At 19.2% G+C, this 19,579-nt stretch overlaps 2 protein-coding genes across 2 annotated transcripts; both read left to right on the forward strand.

The window, feature by feature from the left end:
- Nucleotides 1–9,424: 9,424 nt before the first annotated feature.
- On the forward strand, nt 9,425–10,872 carry A4 (apolipophorin-III-like protein). The gene is made up of 2 exons (XM_011501432.1): nt 9,425–9,774; nt 10,337–10,872. Exons 1-2 carry the CDS (start codon nt 9,511–9,513, stop codon nt 10,667–10,669), a joined length of 597 nt encoding a protein of 198 aa, XP_011499734.1. The 5' UTR covers nt 9,425–9,510; the 3' UTR covers nt 10,670–10,872.
- Nucleotides 10,873–17,786: 6,914 nt separating this feature from the next.
- LOC105366588 (uncharacterized) lies at nt 17,787–18,865 on the forward strand. Its single transcript, XM_011505087.1, has 2 exons — nt 17,787–17,853; nt 18,554–18,865. The coding sequence occupies exons 1-2, from the start codon at nt 17,806–17,808 to the stop codon at nt 18,863–18,865; spliced, it is 360 nt and encodes a 119-aa protein (XP_011503389.1). The 5' UTR covers nt 17,787–17,805.
- Nucleotides 18,866–19,579: the final 714 nt, after the last annotated feature.

Here is a 19,579-nt window from a genome sequence, read left to right on the forward strand (position 1 = left end):
CTATAGTAGAGCTCGTTCTTGGTGTATTAGATACATTCCACTCATCTAGCAAATCCGAACTTAAACGTTTAAAAGCCAGACGGATACGACAAAATAGAACGTACCAAACAACGGCAACTAAAACGATGGAAGAGCCCATTTTCTCAAAGTTACACATTACTAAACCTAGTTTTAAAAAACAATTTTCTTCTTTACGAACTTGACTAAAATTGATTCTAGAAATGATACAGGTATACATATAATATTGACAATCAATAATTTACTATCATGTAATAATTTTTCTCACTCTATCAATATTATAAAAATACATGAATTTAAAATATATGATTTTAATATAATATATATAATGAATACATATTTAAATAAAATTATTATAATACATTAATAATTATTCAGTTTAACATTTAAACAATTGTTATGTGTGCCAAAAAACAAGGTATACTTAATGTATTTTATTAATTATATTATATTAAAAAAGATTTTTAATTTTGTTAATAAACAAGAAAAGTGCAATTAAAAATTGACACAATATTAAGCTAGTAAAGAAATAAATTGATAAGAACACGAAATTTTTGTAATACTTGTCCCAAAAGTTTAATGCTAAATATTATTAATTTTAATTTTAATAGTTTTAAATATTATTTGAAATAATATTAATAAAAATAATTTTTATTTATTATTCATTTAAAACTATCATTTCAAATAATGTGATTAAAATAAAACAAGTTCCAGTCAATTAAATAATATAGCAATGAATAAAAAAAATTAATTATCTAAACAAACATTTTTTAATTTTATTTTATTTATATAATGTATTTCTATTTGAATACACGAATAAATTAAATGATTAGTGTACGAAATAAAAAATGTAGTTTATTGCAAAAATAATTTTTAAAATAGTGTAAAAATGACATAAATTAAATATAATAGCTAAATCACATTGAAAACATTCCTGTAATTAATATTATTATGTGATAAGTTTTAACATTGATTATTAATTAATTCTTAAAATTAATAATTGATGTATATATTACATTTATTATAAAACAATCACAAAAAATGCAATAAATCTTTGATAAGTAAAATATACAATACATCTGCATAACTTTATAATTCATATGCAAATAAAATCTTAAATTAAATATTAAAAAGGATAAGTTTTAATAGGTAAAATAAAAGTGTGAATTAAAAGTAAATTATTTAAATTAAATATTGAATATTAAATAAATTTAAACATTATAATAAAATTGTAATAAATAAGAATAAAATTATATCATATAATTTGTTTATTTATTAAAATATTTTTAATACATAAAATTATAAAATTAAATTTTTTTTTAGAATTTCTCAAAATATGTTTAAATATATAAAATTATAAATATTATAACAATTCTTATAAAACTAACAAAATTAAACAATTTCTATAGTATTTTATATTTACATAAAAATATATTATATTTACGGTCACTTATTTAAAAATTTATTTATGTAACATCAATACAGAAATTAATAATAAAAGCTATAAATCAAATCAAATCTATTTTTCCGATTATTATTTATATCATCTGATACTATTTGAAAATATTATAGAAGACTGAAAGAGTATGATAAAATTATGAATATATATTATTCTTGTTTATGATTATTATTCAACTATTATAAAATCCTTATCTTAAACGCTATAATTTTAGAACTGATTATTAAGATTTATTTTTTCCTTGAATACAATATTTCCTTATTTACTTCGTACCACAGTATTATATAAAAAATACCATGACTATTCAATTCAGTAACGCGTCAGAAATTTCATGTTGGCAGTCAGTTTTTTTTCAACTAACAATTGAATGTAGTTAAATTCTACTAAATTATATGCCAACAGATAAAGTATGTTATTCTTATATATATATATATATATATATATTGATATTATTAACAGAAAAAGTAATGACGTTGGTCATATTCATATTAACATTATCATTATGTTAAAATATCTCATACAAATTCATCGATAAAAATGGATAATTATGACAAATTTGTAATAAATGAATGAAGGCAAGTGTAGGACGATTCAGGCATAAAAGCAAACGAAAACGCTTCAAGTTAGTCTTCGTCCGACCTCCGACCTCACTGTCAGTAGCAAATACACCAAGCCACAATCACACATTTATCGCTAACATTAAAAGTCTTAGCGTGACTCGATCGGTTGAACCTCAGTCGGGCACGATATATTGTAGCTACTACACAAAATCATTGATCGCCTAGAAATTACACATATCTCTGTTTCACTTCAGGATGGCACGTTACATCATGATTACTCTTGCCTTTGCTTTCATCATTTGTATTACACAGGTTAGTTGACATGGAAACTAACATAAACAAGAAATTCAGTAAAACATTTGGATTGAGTTTTGTTAGCAGATGCATGCGAATTTCAGAATTTCATGATTTAAATTATTTATTCTTGGTATTTACAAATGTGATCAGTTGATACATTTTATGTCGTAAACAATGTACTTTACTTTTTTTTACATCAATTTTTTATTAAGTTTATAGATTTTTCTAATATTTACTTATTTTTTTAACTGCTTGAAATATCATTTACAGATAATTAACAAAATTTGAGCATACTATATAATATTAATCATCCATTAATATTATAATATCATAGAAAACCAATTTTATTATTAATAATTGTAACAATTTTGTTTAATATAATTATTTATTTTTTCATAAATACCTGATAAAAAATATTTAAATTATTACATAACTATCAACCTTAATTAAACAATAATTTTGAACAAAAATGTATTTATATATATATTTATATAAATCAGTAGGTAGACTTGTTATTGTTGTCAAAAATATGTTATTAAATATATATTTTTAAAAAGTAGTTTTGTTATATATATAAAAGCACAATATAGTTCAGTATAATTTACTATTTAAAGAATTTTCATTACATATAATAATTATATATTGTAATTATAATATAATAAATAAAAAGTTTTATATTTTAATACTCAGTTAAAATCTTAAATATTTTATAATAAAAAATACGTTTTTATATGTGAAAATAAACTATGTAATATGTACGAAACTTTTATCGATTCTTTCCAACCTCTATTTTGTAATGTTTCAATTTTCTAATTACATAATGATTATAATGTACAGACCAGGTATATATATATATACACAAAACTAATTTAGATATGTTAAAATTTGTTTTAATTTTATTAATTTCAAAATATATAAAAAATATATATGTATACTACAACAAATTTTAATTATATTAAAATTTGAAAATTTTAATGTAACTAAATTAATTTTATTCAGGCTTATTAATATATTTTTAAAGTAAATTCTAAATTCTAAATTTTCGATCATTAACGTTAATGAAAATAACGATAATTGCATTAATAGTAAGCACATTGATAACATTTTCAAATTGCGAACGCATTTTCATTATTAAATAAATGTTTTTAGTTCAAAGTTCAAAAATGCATAAATTAAGTAAGTAACAAGCATAATTAAATATAAACTAGCTCAATTCAAAGTTATAAAAACATAAATTTCAAAGATGTTATATATATTACTAATTAGATCTATATAAATAAAAAATAGTAATGAAAATTCTAAATGAATTGTAATTATAAAAAATATAAATTAAATTATCTTCCAAGAAGCATAAATATTTAATTTAGCATAATCCTTTAATTATTGGTTACTCATTAATATTTAATACGCATTTTTGTAATTATATATTAATTTACGATAAAAAAATTAATTCAAATTTTTATATTGTATTAAACATTATTTGGGGTGTGAACATCATCTTGCGATTTTTAAACATTTATTCATATTTCAATCAAATTCCGCGCAAAAAATTCAATTATTAAAATTTAATAAGAATATTCAGTTAAAATAATTATTTTTATTAGCAATATTTATATTATATAGAAATTTAATTTTATAAAAAATTACACATACAGCAAATAATAATCTAATAAATATATGTTTGATGAAATGAGGTAGATTTTTGATTTGCATTAAATTATCATACTATAAACTTTTAACAAAACATAATGTGCATAATCATAATTTGTCCTTCTACCGTATCGTTTGATAACGTACTTTTAAATAAAAAAAAGTAAATATAAAAATTCCCAACAATGTTACTATAAGAAATATTATATAAAAAGCATTAAAATATTCCGCTCTCTTTGCTACTAAGAATAACAAATATTAAAAAAAAATTTTTTTTTATCCAAATTATATTATAATAAATTGTAAAATTTATTTGTTTATTATTAATTCTTTAATATATTAAAATATTTTTATTTTCTATTTTATAGCATAATATTAAAATATATTATATATTTATTATTTGCAATATGAAATTATTTTTCTTTTATTTAAAATTATAATAATTAAAATTCTTTTTTTAAGATCTACGCTGCATCTGAACTCGTATCTTCTACACCAAATACTATAGAGGAAGCACTGAAATCAGCAAGCGATAGTATCAGCAAGGCTTTTAATGATGCCAAACCTAAATTTGATGAACTACTTGTTAAAGGACAAGAGTTTTTAGATACTGTTGGCAAGAAAATAAGTGAGGAGGCAGGAAAGATTATCCCCAAATCTAATGAAAAAACAACATAAACAAGAGCAGCAAACATGAAAACATTTAATTTGTTTTATGTACACTAAAATTATCAATGTTAATGACAAACGTGTTTGAATTTGATAAATAAATGCAACGTATTTTATTTATAAAATTTAATGTAAAATTTAATAACAAGTTCAATATAAAATGTATCATTAAAATTTTTTTTATTAGGTTCAAAAATATATTTTTTTTAAGTATTTTTATATTCTTAAAATAAAAAAATTTTCTAAACTATAATTTCAATTTTAATAAAAAATTCATTTCTTTTTTAAAAAGTGTTGTTAAATATTAATTCAAAATAATCTTAATTCAAAATATAAATATCATTAATAAAAAATAAAAACACAACATATATGATGAAAAAATCATAGTATTAATGAAAACATAAACTAAAATCTCATCGTAGCCAATGGCATTTAAAGTAAGAGATAGATAAGAGGCATGCTTTTAAATTTTAATTCTTATTGCTTAAGAATTCTCATAACGTGCATATGACTTAAGCAGGAAAAATTTTCTCTTATCTAAAAAAACTTAATTTGCTTTTACATGGATTTTACTAACGTTTAAAAATAAAACATAAAATTTTCCCGAAACCTTATGATAATGCAAATAATGTTTACTTTTTCTTATTCATATTAAAATTAAAAAATAAATACAAATAATTCGAATTCGACATTAAAAAAATATATTAATTAATAACTAACTAAAACAAAATGTCAACTAAATACTATTACTACAAACATAATATTTTTTCTGTATTTGACAAATTATAATTTTATTTTATTAAATAATATTAGTTGCATTGTAAACATTATTTCTATATGTAAATAATAGTTCAAATGATAAATTTGAAAATATATTTTATTATTAAGAAATATATTATTCAATCAAATATTTATAGAATATCAATACAAAAATTCATCTGAGTACATAAACTTTATTTTAAATATAGCATGCGAATATAGGCTATCAATTTTTTATATTTGTTAAATATTAAATTAATTAATATTCAAAAAAATAATAAAAAATATATTTATGTTGTATAACACATATAAATTTATCGTATTTAATAAATTATCTTCTCATTACATAAATCTTTGAAATTTTTACATTCATTTATTACAAAATAATTACAAATAAAATTTTATGTAAATATAAAAATATTTTTTAACTAGAAAATTATAATTTTAATAAAATACATATTTAATAAACTGAAATAAACTTGAAATGAAAGAAGTTAATATAACTGTAACTGTAATATATTATATTATTAATATATTATATCAATATTAAATGTTATATACACATATAATATAAAAATGTATGTTATCATTTGTTTTATAATAATTATGTGTGTATTTTATTAAAAATATAATGTTTATGTATATTTTAATAGTAAAAAATATTTTTATAATTATCGAAAATATTATTTATAATAGTTTATCTAAATATATGGAATATTTAGAAAATATAAATATATTAATGTAATAAACATTATATATTTTTTAATTATAATAAACAATTACCTTTTTAAGTAGGATGGGTGTAATATTTTGAAATATTAAATATATATATTTATTTATTTATTTACTGATTTTAATATTTTAATATTTCAAATAAATTAAGCTACTGCATTAATTTTTTTTATATTTTTAATTATATTAAATTTAAATTATAGAATATTATATATATATATATATTGAATATTTTTGTCTACAAGTGAAATAGTATAATTGAACAAACAATGTTATTAATATCTGGAAATAAAATAATATAATATTAATCTTAATTATAACAAACTAGAATAATATTAATTTCTTAATATTATTTCGATATATTTTCAGCGGTAGTATGTATAAAAAAAGCTAACGAAGATAAACTTCGTACGAAATTGATAATTTTTGCTACAAGATGACTTCATTGACCTTTTTATGATTATGATGACTTAAACGAAATTTCATTTTTAAAGAAAAGTGTCTTCTATCTTTTCAAATTCTTATACAATTGATAAAACTACTAATTATACATTCACAATTATTCTGTCTAGCTAATTACACATTTCTATTTCAAATATTTATAATATTTCAAATTTCCAATATTAATAGAAAATATAAATAGATTTACAATTATATTTATTATTAACATATATAAAAGTATATAAAATATTGTATAATATGAATATATAGATTTCGAATTGGTAATTGGTTTCATTTTATGAAAAAGCTAAAGGAACAAGTAACATAGAATATAAAAATTCAGTAACCGTAATATGAATATCTTTCTAAAAATAGAATTTTTTTATAATAATTAATATTATAAGTTTAAATGAATTTAAACGAAATTTTAATTTTAAATATTTAAATTTACATCTGATTTTTGACAAATAGAATGGTTGAGATGAATGTTAGCATTGTCTTATTTTCAACGAATAGTTTTATACAACCTTAATACCGTACTACTTCTTTATAATTAAAAAAAATACTTATTTTATAAGGAGTTGAAAGTTAATTCAATTGAAAGTAATAATTATATCTATTCAAGTATTTATTAAAAAATTGTAATAATGATTAATCTCAACAATAAATGAAAAAAATTCATTGAAAAAATATTAATAACTTGATAGCCTTTTAAAGAACATATTTTATGAAATATTTTTGTAAAATAATTATTGATAGGACTAATTAATTAACTTTATATATTTCTTTATAAAAAGAAAATCTTTAAAAAAAATAAATAAATAAATATTTTTCGAAATAAATACTTTTAAAGTATTACATTCATATAGTGTGTAATATTAAAGCAATATTGTCTTTAAATATTCGAAATATACTATTTTCATGATTTTCCAGATTCTTTATGTAAAGCAAAATTTTCTTTCTAAAAAGTTTTTAAATTCTGAATAATTACAAAGCAACAATATTTCATAAAATTTAATTTACAGATTACATTAATTTAGTGTATTTGTTTTGCTGAAAAATAATTTCTCTTGACTTTACTGTCTGATGTAATTAAACTTTTTTGTTATAAGCTCCACAGCTTATGATTCACTAATGTTAATGCTTTATTATTTTATTATATATGTTAATGACTATTCATATCTAATTTTCTTGTTATAAAATATAATATAAAATTTTATAGTATAGTTTATGTATCAATTTTTCTAGATATATTATGATTGTGAATACATTCAAATTAAATATAATTTCATTAAAACATTAATTATTATATTTTATGAATTACTCATTAATCTATTTATTGTTGAATAGTTTTAATAGAAAATAAATATTTATACTATAATTAGTATTATTTTAATTCAATGTTACATGCATAATTTAAAACGATTTATAATAAAATATAAATATTTTATATACAAAATTTAACTTAACACAAATACACGATTAAATTTAATACTTTTTAAAGTAATAATCGTTAGATGTATTGTTTCTCTATATGTATAACATTTAAATACTCATCTCTACAAATTTTTCAATTTTATGATTCTCACTATAAACAAGCAATTATTATTATAGATATTAAAAATCAAATAAAATATTTGTTAATAAACAATTTTACTGTAGTAAATTCTGGACGTATAAATAATTTATGTTGATATAGAAAATATAAAAATATATATAAATATATCATGCAAAGATACTTATCTACACTATTTGCTATAAACTCCTTACCATTTATTTCTTTTACATTGCTACTAATATAATTTTATTAGAATATCAATAATAAAAATATATAAATGAAATCATATTATAGTACACGTACGTGATATTTGCGCCACCATATTACTATTAATACTATGAATCGGTAGTAAAGAGAATGAATAATATATATATTGAACAATATTATACATTTAATTGTACTAATGAAAAGAATATATTTATAACTTTAATAAGAAGGTACTCTAAATATTGCTAAGTTAAAATAAAGCTGAATTAATGTATTAAATGGTTAAATACATACCGAATATATTTTAAATATAATAGTACCACAATAATTTTAAATACAATGGAATATTATGATTTTAAAATAAGGAACATTTGGTTATATAATTAGGTTATTAAAATAAATTATGAAATAGAGAAAAACTTTTTCTATTCTTATATAATTATTTTATAATTAAGCACTTTATACAAATTTTATAATTAAGCAAATTATACAAATATTTTAAAAAATCAGCGAATCATACAAAATTTCTTTTACTTAATATTATAAAAAAATAATACATATTAAGAAATTACAGAATATTAATTTATTTTAATTAAATAAATATTATCAATTTATTTCTAATACGTATTATAAAAATATAATGCATAATTTACATTTTTTAATAATAACAAATTTTTAATTCAAATAATATTATCAATTTTATCAGCAATATTAATAAAAATATAACTATTTTTATAGAATAATTTTACAAGTAATATAAGCTTATTGTTTATTTTATAATTAAATGCTTACAAATAATTAGTTATAAGTCGTATGTTTAAGTTACATTAAATAAACAAATTTATGTTCTGAATTAATTAATAATTTTTTAAAACAATATTTGGAGTAAAATTAAAAGCTTAAAACTTCTAAAAAAGGTAATGAAACATTTTTGTTCTATCATGTTTGTAGAGGTTCTACCATGCATAACATAACCATTGCTTTGCATTATTATACCCGTGTATGTGCATGAAATATTTAAGATAAACGGTACTTTGCTTTATAGCCGTGATAAGCGTTTAGTATAAATGGAGACTTCCCGGAGCGTAGCTACGTCAGTTTGAATTTTATTTCTAACAGTATCGCGCCACACCAGTTTCAGACTAAACAGCTTGATTACAATGCCAATAAATATGAAAAACATTATTTTCATGGCTTTGGTAGTTTACACTTCGGCGTTACCAAAGGATACTAGTGAAGCCTTGCAACCTCTTCAACTTTCCGAGTTCATCAACAATGCCCAAAAGAACATTAACAATCTGGCTGCCAATATTAAGAATCAGCTTAACATTCCTGATCAGGATACTGTGGTCAACACACTGAAAAATCAGAGTTCAACATTCGTTAATAATGTTCAACAGTATATCACTTCAGTGTCTGAAGAGGTGAGTTTATAGATAGTTTTTGCCTTCTTAACATTATAAACGCATTTTCTTTATTTATTATAATACTATTATTTTGTTTATTATGATACAATTAAGTAACCTTGGAATTTTATTTATCCTAGTCCAATTTTAGATGATTGTTAGGATATGTTTAATGCATGTGAATGTATTACATATATTTTTGTTTTCTAATTTATCTGAAATAATTTTACATTCTTATTATCGTTAATATTAGCAAATTTCGGTATTCGATAATATTAAAAATTTATTTTTAACATCATTATCAATAATTTTGGATTATTAACTGTAATAATCAAAATGCACAATCAATAAGTATATAATAATAATAATATTAATAATCATAAATTATTATTATTATTACTATTATTTATGCTTCAAGAATAACTTTTATAATTTAGGTCTTATTCTTATAAGAATCTTATTCAATAATTTTATAACATATCATTTTTTGTATGAATTATAATATATAATTTTATAACAATTTAATATAATAAAAACATTTTAAAGAACTAATCATACATAGAGCGCTTTCCTTGTTTAGGTCAAAAGTAAGACTCCGGAGCTTGAAAAACTTTGGGCCGATGTTAAAAACAAATTAAGCAAGGTTATCGAAGATATTAATGCGAACGTTCCAAACGCAAAAGAATCTGCCGAGAAACTTCAAAAACAATTTCAAGAAGGAGTTGAAACTCTTGTAAAGGAGTCAAATACAATTGCCGAGGCATTTAAACAAAATTCAGGTCATGTTAAAGAAGAGATTGCTGGATTTACAAAGAAAGCCGTAGACATTGCTGTCGAAGCGACACAAAATTTAAATGATCAACTTAAAAGCGCTGCAAATCAAGCAACTATTGCCATAGATAAGAAGAATTAAATCTTTGAACATTATTTAAAATGTCCACCTATTTCCACCACTCTTGTATACAAAGTAAATCTTTATTCTATGTCAATTTCATCAGAATCTATATATTTGTGAAATAATATCGATACTGTATAATAACTGTATGTCATAATTTGCAACGTATGCATAAAATATCCAAGCTAATAAATATGTGAGAAAATTATTTTTTAAAAAAGGCTAGTATCTTTTATTGTCTTTCTTTCAAATTTTGATAAAAGTTGTCTATATAACAAAATTTATATTTTTTTAATAATTATTTATATACTTTCAGATAATATAAATAAAACTGCTTTGAGAATTAAATAAAACAATAATGTAGTCAAAATATAGTTTAAAATGAAATATAGAAACGAGTTTTAGATGATTTTTTACACGATGATTTCTCACGATTAGAATAAAATCTTTATTTAATTGTTGGTTAATCCAATAGAAAACCTATGAAAAACATACTAGAATTATTTATTTTATCGAGAATTTCAATATTCAATTAATAAAAAGAGTACAGTGAATCGTTTAAAAAAAAATTCATAGATTTCATATTTATATTTTATAATAAATTTTTCTACATATTTTTTGTATTATATCAATTACAGTTCATCCTATTAATATTTAAAATACAATATTAAAAATTCTCCCAAATTAGTTTATATTATGTAAATCAGATAAAATAAAAAGTATAATAAAATATATACAAAATAAAAATTATGTTTTATTTTATTATATTTATAATTAATTTTCTATATATCCAATCCTAAAATTCGATATTTATATTTGTGTTATTGATCAATTGGTTCTAATTAACGTAATGATATTAAATATAAATTTTATTATTATAACTGTAAAATATAAGAAATTATTTTATTAATGGAATTACTTGTAAAATACTTTTATAATATTTTAAATTCGAAAACTATATTAAAATTTGTTAAAAAATAATTATATATTGAAAATTTTCATTTTAATTATATTTTATTCAATACACCAAAGGTATTTATATATTTAATTATTAAATATAATGCAGCGTTTATATTTAAAAATAATTATATCTAACAGTACATACAAAAATTGTGAATGTTTTTAAACATGTTTTCTTTAGGATTAAGTTTACATCATTCTACCAATATTTACTTGAAAAATTCTATGATTTTATTTGTAAATCTTATTTATTTCTCCAAAGAAAAAAATTTTAGTGTTAATATATAAATTATAATCTTCTTTATTTCACATTAATACTTAAATACATTGGTTTCGCCCTTTGCAAGTAAAATAGCTAAAACGCTTCAATTATAAAAATAGTTATTAATTTAATTTTATATTATAATAATAAGCTTTAAATATAATAGTAATATAAATCACGTAGAATCTGTAGAACTACAAGTTATATTCTAAATTAACATATAATATAAAACTTAATAGCTACACCGAATGTAATATTTCTTTTGGAAAGTTCAAAATGTTTGGTAGGCATGACATCCATCGACAGACAAATGATGTGATCCGCACAATTACTCCCAAGGCCCTTGTTACTAAATAACTGAAAGGATATTCTTCTCGTTCTTTTGTAGATTTATTAAAGTAGCTTCTTTTAGGTAGTGCAGACGTCTGCAAAAATAAATTAAAATTTGCTTATTATCTACTACTACATTCTATACATTTCACTGTAAATTCTTTTACGTTTATATTTTTTATAACTTACACATAATTTTGATAACAATTTTAAACTCTGAAATTTATTTTAAGTTTCACATCATAAGACGGTTTTTGCTTTTGATAACACGTATTAATATTAATTTATCGATCAAATAAAAAGTATATATGTTTTTAAAATTGAAATATATATGATTAAAATTTTAATTAAGCCAATGAATTTATTTCTATTTATTCATTTGAATAACAAATCTTTTATTAAATAAATATTATTCAATAAAATTATCTTGTCTTAACAAAAGATGAATGCTTATCCATAATATATCTATGCTGGTATTTATTCTATTATATACCATCTCTGGTCTTTCATCATTACAATATCACCCTAAAAATACTTTTAAAAAATTAATCTTCGTTTTGAGCGATATTTTACTTTATCTTCGTATATTTTTAGATAAATTATATGTGTAGATAATAATTTCATAAAAAAATATAAAATAATTTTATTTAGTGGTTAATTATAATCTTATCGATCTTATTATATATCTAAGCAATTAAATAAAATATAAAAAAATGTACTAAACAAATTCTATTTATATAATTTAAATTCTTCACATATTTACATTATTACAGATTACAATTAAGTAAAATCAAAATTTTATTAATTTTATTACCTTAAAATAATTTAAATTTAAATAAAAAATTAAATATAAATAGAAACATACGTATACACTTGAATATAAAATAAATTAAATAATAATTTCCAAAATAACCTGAATTAAGAAAAATGTCTAAAAAATTTGTGAATGAATCTTAAGAACTAAAATTTTTATTAAATTTTCTTTTTTTAAAATATATTTTTATCGATTCATTGAAGTAACTTATAAAAATTAATCCTATTATTACTAATATATATTTTCAAAGTTTAATAAAACAGAGTATATATTACTAGTTATAATAAGTTAAAATAATCTTTTCTATAACTGTATAAACTCATCTATATAAAATTTATAATATGTATATTTAAATATTTATATTTTATACTATACAAAATTTTAAATATATTAAATTATAGAAAATATATATATATATAAAATATAAAAAATAGAAAATATAGAAAATATAGAAAATAATATAAAATATATATATATATATAATTGTATTTACATAGTTGAGATTACAGATTAAAAGTATGCTTTGCAATATTCTACAAATATTTTTTGTAAAGTTTCAGTATGAATAAAAATTAAAATATAAAAACATACACTGAAATTAAAAAAAAAATTATATCAAATTTTATAAATTATTGCTAACTTTCAATATAGAATATATACATGTCCTTTAAATAATATGTATAAAAAACCTAGAAATTATTAATTACATGACATTATTAAAAAGTATTTCAGTATAAAATTATGAAGAACAGATATTTTTAACGAATGGATAGAAAAATATGGATAATAAACCGTGTAAGTGAGTAAATAAAATAGAAAAATGCCTACCCACTGACAAAATAACAAGAAAATGAAGAAGTACAGCCTCGTAGGCTGCCTCGTTATGCCATTCATTGTGTTCGCGTCAACGGCTGCTTAATGAAATACACGTGTAATTCGTGCTCGAAATCCGATACAACTCGAAAACTTCCGAGGATATGTGATCTCTCTCAGCTGCACTTCGTTTCTTCCGTGATTTTTTCACATAGTCATATACAAAGAACATCCGCGATAAACTCCATTTCTTGTATACCTTCCGCATACGTCAACACGAAAACTTAAAAAGTAAACTACTCATTAAAAAAGTAATCTACAAGAGTGCCGGGAAATCTTCATGCCGCAGTCTTTTAAAATTTCTGTATCATATTTGCGTGGTCATTATAAGTTCCAACAAATTTTAACCGTATCGATATTGATATTAGTTATTTTTTGGATCGAGACACGAGCAACTGTGAACATGGATTTTCTAAGATATCATCCACCAATTGGATTACAGGTCTGAAAGTAACTCCTTATTCATTACAAATATATAAAGTTTCTAACTTTCAAAACATTTATGTCTGTTCAATAATTATTTAACAAATGTTTGTTAGAAACTTTCTTCGATAATAAATACGATAGAATTATTAATATGTTCAACCAATCATATATTTTATCACAACAAATATATAGAACTAAAAAATAATTATTTTATTTATTTAATCATAACATATAATTATTATTAAATTAATATTAAATATTATTAAATCAATCTAATATTATCTTTAATTTTTCATAATTTCTTAATAATTGTATCGAGCAAACTGCAGATGCATTTATTTATTTTAATATGCCTTTATAATTTATAGATATAATACTATATTGTAGATAGACCTTCTCACATCATATGTCTAATTACTAATTGTAATCAAAATACTAACTTTGCAATACTTTAAAGTGTGTATTGTAAAATGTTAATATTTCGTCGAGTTTTGTAGTGTTCATGGAAATAAACATATTCAACATTAAGTTTAAATTTTTTAAAAATAAATGTAATAAGCGTTAAGCTTATTAAAAAAATTAATTCTTAATATTGTTTAATATCAATGTGAATTAATAACTAATTAAGATTTTGTCAATATAACTAATTAAGAAACTATTTTTTTTAACGAATTTAACAAGCAGGCAAACCATTTTTTAAACTAAATATAAAAATATATCAAGCACATAATATTATATGTTTTATCTTTTATTATTATGTTTTATTGCAATTGTTTTATTGTTATTTATTCATTATTACCTATAAGTTGATATGTTATAAATACTAAATGTACATCCTAACTTCTAAAATATATATTTGAATAAGTTCTATGAAGAAAAATTAATATAAAGATTTTTAAATAAAAAAATCATTCAAAACTTAAACTAATTTAACAATTTCAAAACAACATTTTTAAAAAACAATTTTCATAATATTCATATTTGATTTTGAATTAAAATATATGATAAAAACACATATATTCTAAAATTAAAATAGGCTTATAATCAGGTACCAGGTATTGTAAATGTTACAATATATTTAAATATTTGAATATATATTTAAATTATACGTTTGAAATCTTTATGTTTATTTAAATAAATCTTTCTAAAATCTTTATATTTATTTAAATAATCTTTTTAAATATTTATTTTTTAATTTTTCTAATTGTTTGTACATGGTCAAGTTACAATTATTAAATAAATAATCTTAAATTCAAAATTAATCTTTTAAAATCATATAAATAATACGCTAAAAATAATCTTTATAAATACATTTTTTCTGAACAGTAATTTTTTCTTTAAATTAATAATTTATCTTTAATTAATTATATTTCATAAGAATGGTCCACATATTATATAGCATCTTAAATTTAAATTATTCATTCCCTTTAATTGAAAAAAAAATATTGCCTTTTATAATAAATATAACATTATTGATATTCTTCTTATCCATTGTAATTTTTTATATTTTTATCACAAATTTATTTTAGAGAGAACTACATTAGAAACATGTTTTCTAAATAAAAAATTTTAAATATAAACAATTACAAGTCTCCAATATGTTAACAAATATGATAAATTATTTTAGTAATTAATCTGTTATTATATAAATTTATATAATATTTCTATCTAATTACAATATATAATATATAATATATATAATAAATTATTACATAAATATAGAAAAATACATTTTATAGTTATTAATTAATTTGGTATGCTTAATTGTATTATTAGTAACATGTTATAGAAAATCTATTATAAAATATTCTAATTTAAATGAAAAGAATTTGGAAGGACGTATTTAAAAAATTACACATAATTCCTTTTTCAAACATAATATAGAATATTGTTCTTTATTATAATTATTAAATTACATAATTGTTGAAAACTTATAATATATATTTTATATAAAAATTTTAATAAATTGAATTATTATAAAATATACTGTGGAACTTCATAATAATATATTTTTACTAATGCCTACGAAAAGTACGTAATTACTAAGTACGATAAAGCAATATTATTTATTGATTATATAAGCCCATTATATTGTTGTTCTATTAATATAACAAAAAATCTTTTGGTGAACCTATTTATTTATTATATTTACTATATTTTTTCATAATTGAATCATAAAATTTTAAATTGAAATTTGTAATAGCATTTATAAACATAAAAATTTTTATATGTTTTTATATTGAGATATTAATTTTATAGAATAGCATAAGATGGAACATAATGGATTTTCTATCCGAATCAAGAAAAGCGCAACAAGAAGAACGTAATTTTCTCTGCAATCACATCCGACGATTGATTGATTTTCATACGAATTGTCTAGAAAAGAAATTGTTCGGATATAAGAAAATTTGAGATACAAAAAATCCAATTTACTCTTTAAATTTAATAGAAATTATGTCTTGATACACCATAACAGGTTAGTATAATCGCCTTTAATTTAAAAAGTGCTTCTTCATTCTTTTACAAAACGATGCTATACGCTGACACAATTTATCAATTAAGTAAATGTTATAGTATCATCAAATTCCACAATTTTTTTTAGAGTAGAACTGATACTGTAGGTTATGCATAATATTATTCAATATTTATTTCTTTATATTTTATGATTATTGGTACTATAAATATTACTTTATCTTGAGTTACCAATAATTAACAAGATTTTTAATATTATTTATTTCATCTGAAAAAAAACCATTATAGGATACATGCCATTTTTAATATGTTTTAATTTATTGATTATTTTAATTAAAATTTGATGCTTAAAAAAACAAAAATATCCTTATTAAGTGTAAAAGTATTGAAAACATGCTTACTATATACTTTATAATTAAATATAATATATTAGAAAACAATTTGTCATAAATATAGTCAATCAAATTTTAAATAATTTTTATGTTCTTTGTAAAGATATATTTTATATGTATTGTAATAAAATATTTTCGTAACATGCAAATACTTGTATAAATAATAAATACATTCATTAATAAATGAAAATTAGTAAGTATATACTAAAAAAAAAGTTCTTGATAAATAACGATAAATATAAATATATATTAAAAATAAATTTGATTAAAAAAAAATTTGATTAAAAAAAAATTAAACTAAAATAAAATATTCTATTTTAGTGATAAATATTATGATTCTGTAAACTAATTTTCATTAGAAAAATAAAAATTTAGTTATAAAAGAAGACTTTCTTGTACCAGCAATTAATTCAATCCTTATCAAATGTAGGGCATGATTTGTTTTGTCACATGAGAATTTTGATGAGTACTGAATTCCACTGTATGTTTTACCTGTATAAGAAGGACGTAAAAGTGACATTTTTGCACTACCAAACACTTAATAACGTCGTTAATGATTGATTTTTCATACCGTTTTTAAAAGATTTCATTAATTTTATTAAAGAATTTAATTGGAAATATAATTATGATAAACTTAATATGCGTTACTTGCGTTGGTATCGTTTTATTATCAGTAAGTAATCACAAATATATATCTATATTTTTTTTTTATTGGATTACTATTATATTAAGTTTTATGTTTAAAAAATATACAAGTAATACATTATTTTTTATTATCATACATGAAATTTATAATCATAAAGTTATGATTTATTAAAATAATTATAAATAATAAGAATTATCAATATTATTATTGATATAATGATAATAAGCAATATTTGTAGGTAAATAATATTCTTTAATTAATTTTATGTTAAATTATTTCTACTAAATTATTTCTCTAATAAACAGTTTTATATCATTTTTATTAAAAATAAGTTTTTTATATATTTAATAATTATTTAACTACATTCCATTTATTAATAAATGAACTTGAATAAAATATGTATTTATAGTATAATTATTTGTGTTACTTGATAAACATCAGTATATAATGTTAAATATTTACAATGTAATAAATTCTAAGATAAGTTTTTTTAATGTTTCCACCTTTTTTATGTTAAAATAACACTTAATTATTGTTTTTATTGTAATTGATAAATTTTTAATATTTACCTTACCATTACTATTATTTTATGTAGAAATGTAAAAATATGTACACGTAATAAAAAACAACTTCATAAACAAAATTTTACGATAAAAAATGAAATATGAATGAATTAATAATTCATATACATATTAATAACTAAATTCTTTTTTATTTTATTATGTAGAAAGATGCGTCATATGCTGATGAAAAATTTACAAAAGAAGATCGTGAATTGCTCAAGCGAATTTCACGCATGATTCAAGATAACGCGCTACCAAAATCAATTCTGGGAATACCACTAAATCAGGAGCAATTGGAAATTCAGAAATCAGAAAAAATAAATCGGGGATTCGAAAAGATGATACAGTTAGTTAGTGTACTTGGACAAGTTGACAGTTTCATTACTGATAGGACAAAGAGTCTCGTAAGAAAGCTAAATGCTGTTTATGACGTTGATGAAAGAGAACGAACTCGTCGAAATAGTAGATCTACTTAATTATGATGTAAATATTCTTTTTAAACGTCAAAAAAGAATACGTTATTAAATAATATAAATTCTAATATAGTAATTTAAATAATTGTAATTTAAAAATATTATGATTATTAAAATAATTTATATATTTAATCACTAATTTTTTATATTATATTTATGAAAGTTTTATATTTTAGTAGTAGTAGTATTATTTAATATTTGATTTAATAAAAATATATGTAAATAAAATGAATGCTATTTTATCATAAAACTATTATAAGTACCAATATTTCCCCTGCTTTTTTCATTATAAATAAAACCTTCAAAATTAAAATTAAATTATTTCAACAATAAAATTTAAAAATAAAAATTATTAATAATAATTAATACTGAAACTTGCTACTAAAGAATATATAATCAATAAATTCTTTTAATCTAGATATATTTTTATAAGCAATAATTTTGTGTAAAACTAATTATAAAATATATATTGTTTTGTATATATTGAAATTATTAAAAAAAATTTCATAAATTTATCTTAAATATCACTTTTCACGTCATTGAATTATGTAATGACCAATTACATAAGCAAAAGTAATATTCAATATATATATATATATATATATATATACATATTTATTTATTTATCTAATATGATAAGCTATTAACAGATTTCACACTAAAATTTAGGAATTATTTCTACTGAAAACAAAAAGCTTAAATTAAATCTACTAAATA

This window comes from Ceratosolen solmsi, unplaced genomic scaffold (assembly GCF_000503995.2).
Source record: "Ceratosolen solmsi marchali unplaced genomic scaffold, CerSol_1.0 scaffold10, whole genome shotgun sequence".
Classification (NCBI taxonomy): domain Eukaryota; kingdom Metazoa; phylum Arthropoda; class Insecta; order Hymenoptera; family Agaonidae; genus Ceratosolen; species Ceratosolen solmsi.

Coding starts and splice junctions, on each gene's coding strand:
- A4 (XM_011501432.1), top strand. CDS start 9,511: ATGCCAATAAATATGAAAAACATTATTTTCATGGCTTTGGTAGTTTAC. Junction 9,775..10,336: donor TCACTTCAGTGTCTGAAGAG/GTGAGTTTATAG, acceptor TTCCTTGTTTAG/GTCAAAAGTAAGACTCCGGA.
- LOC105366588 (XM_011505087.1), top strand. CDS start 17,806: ATGATAAACTTAATATGCGTTACTTGCGTTGGTATCGTTTTATTATCA. Junction 17,854..18,553: donor TTGGTATCGTTTTATTATCA/GTAAGTAATCAC, acceptor TTTATTATGTAG/AAAGATGCGTCATATGCTGA.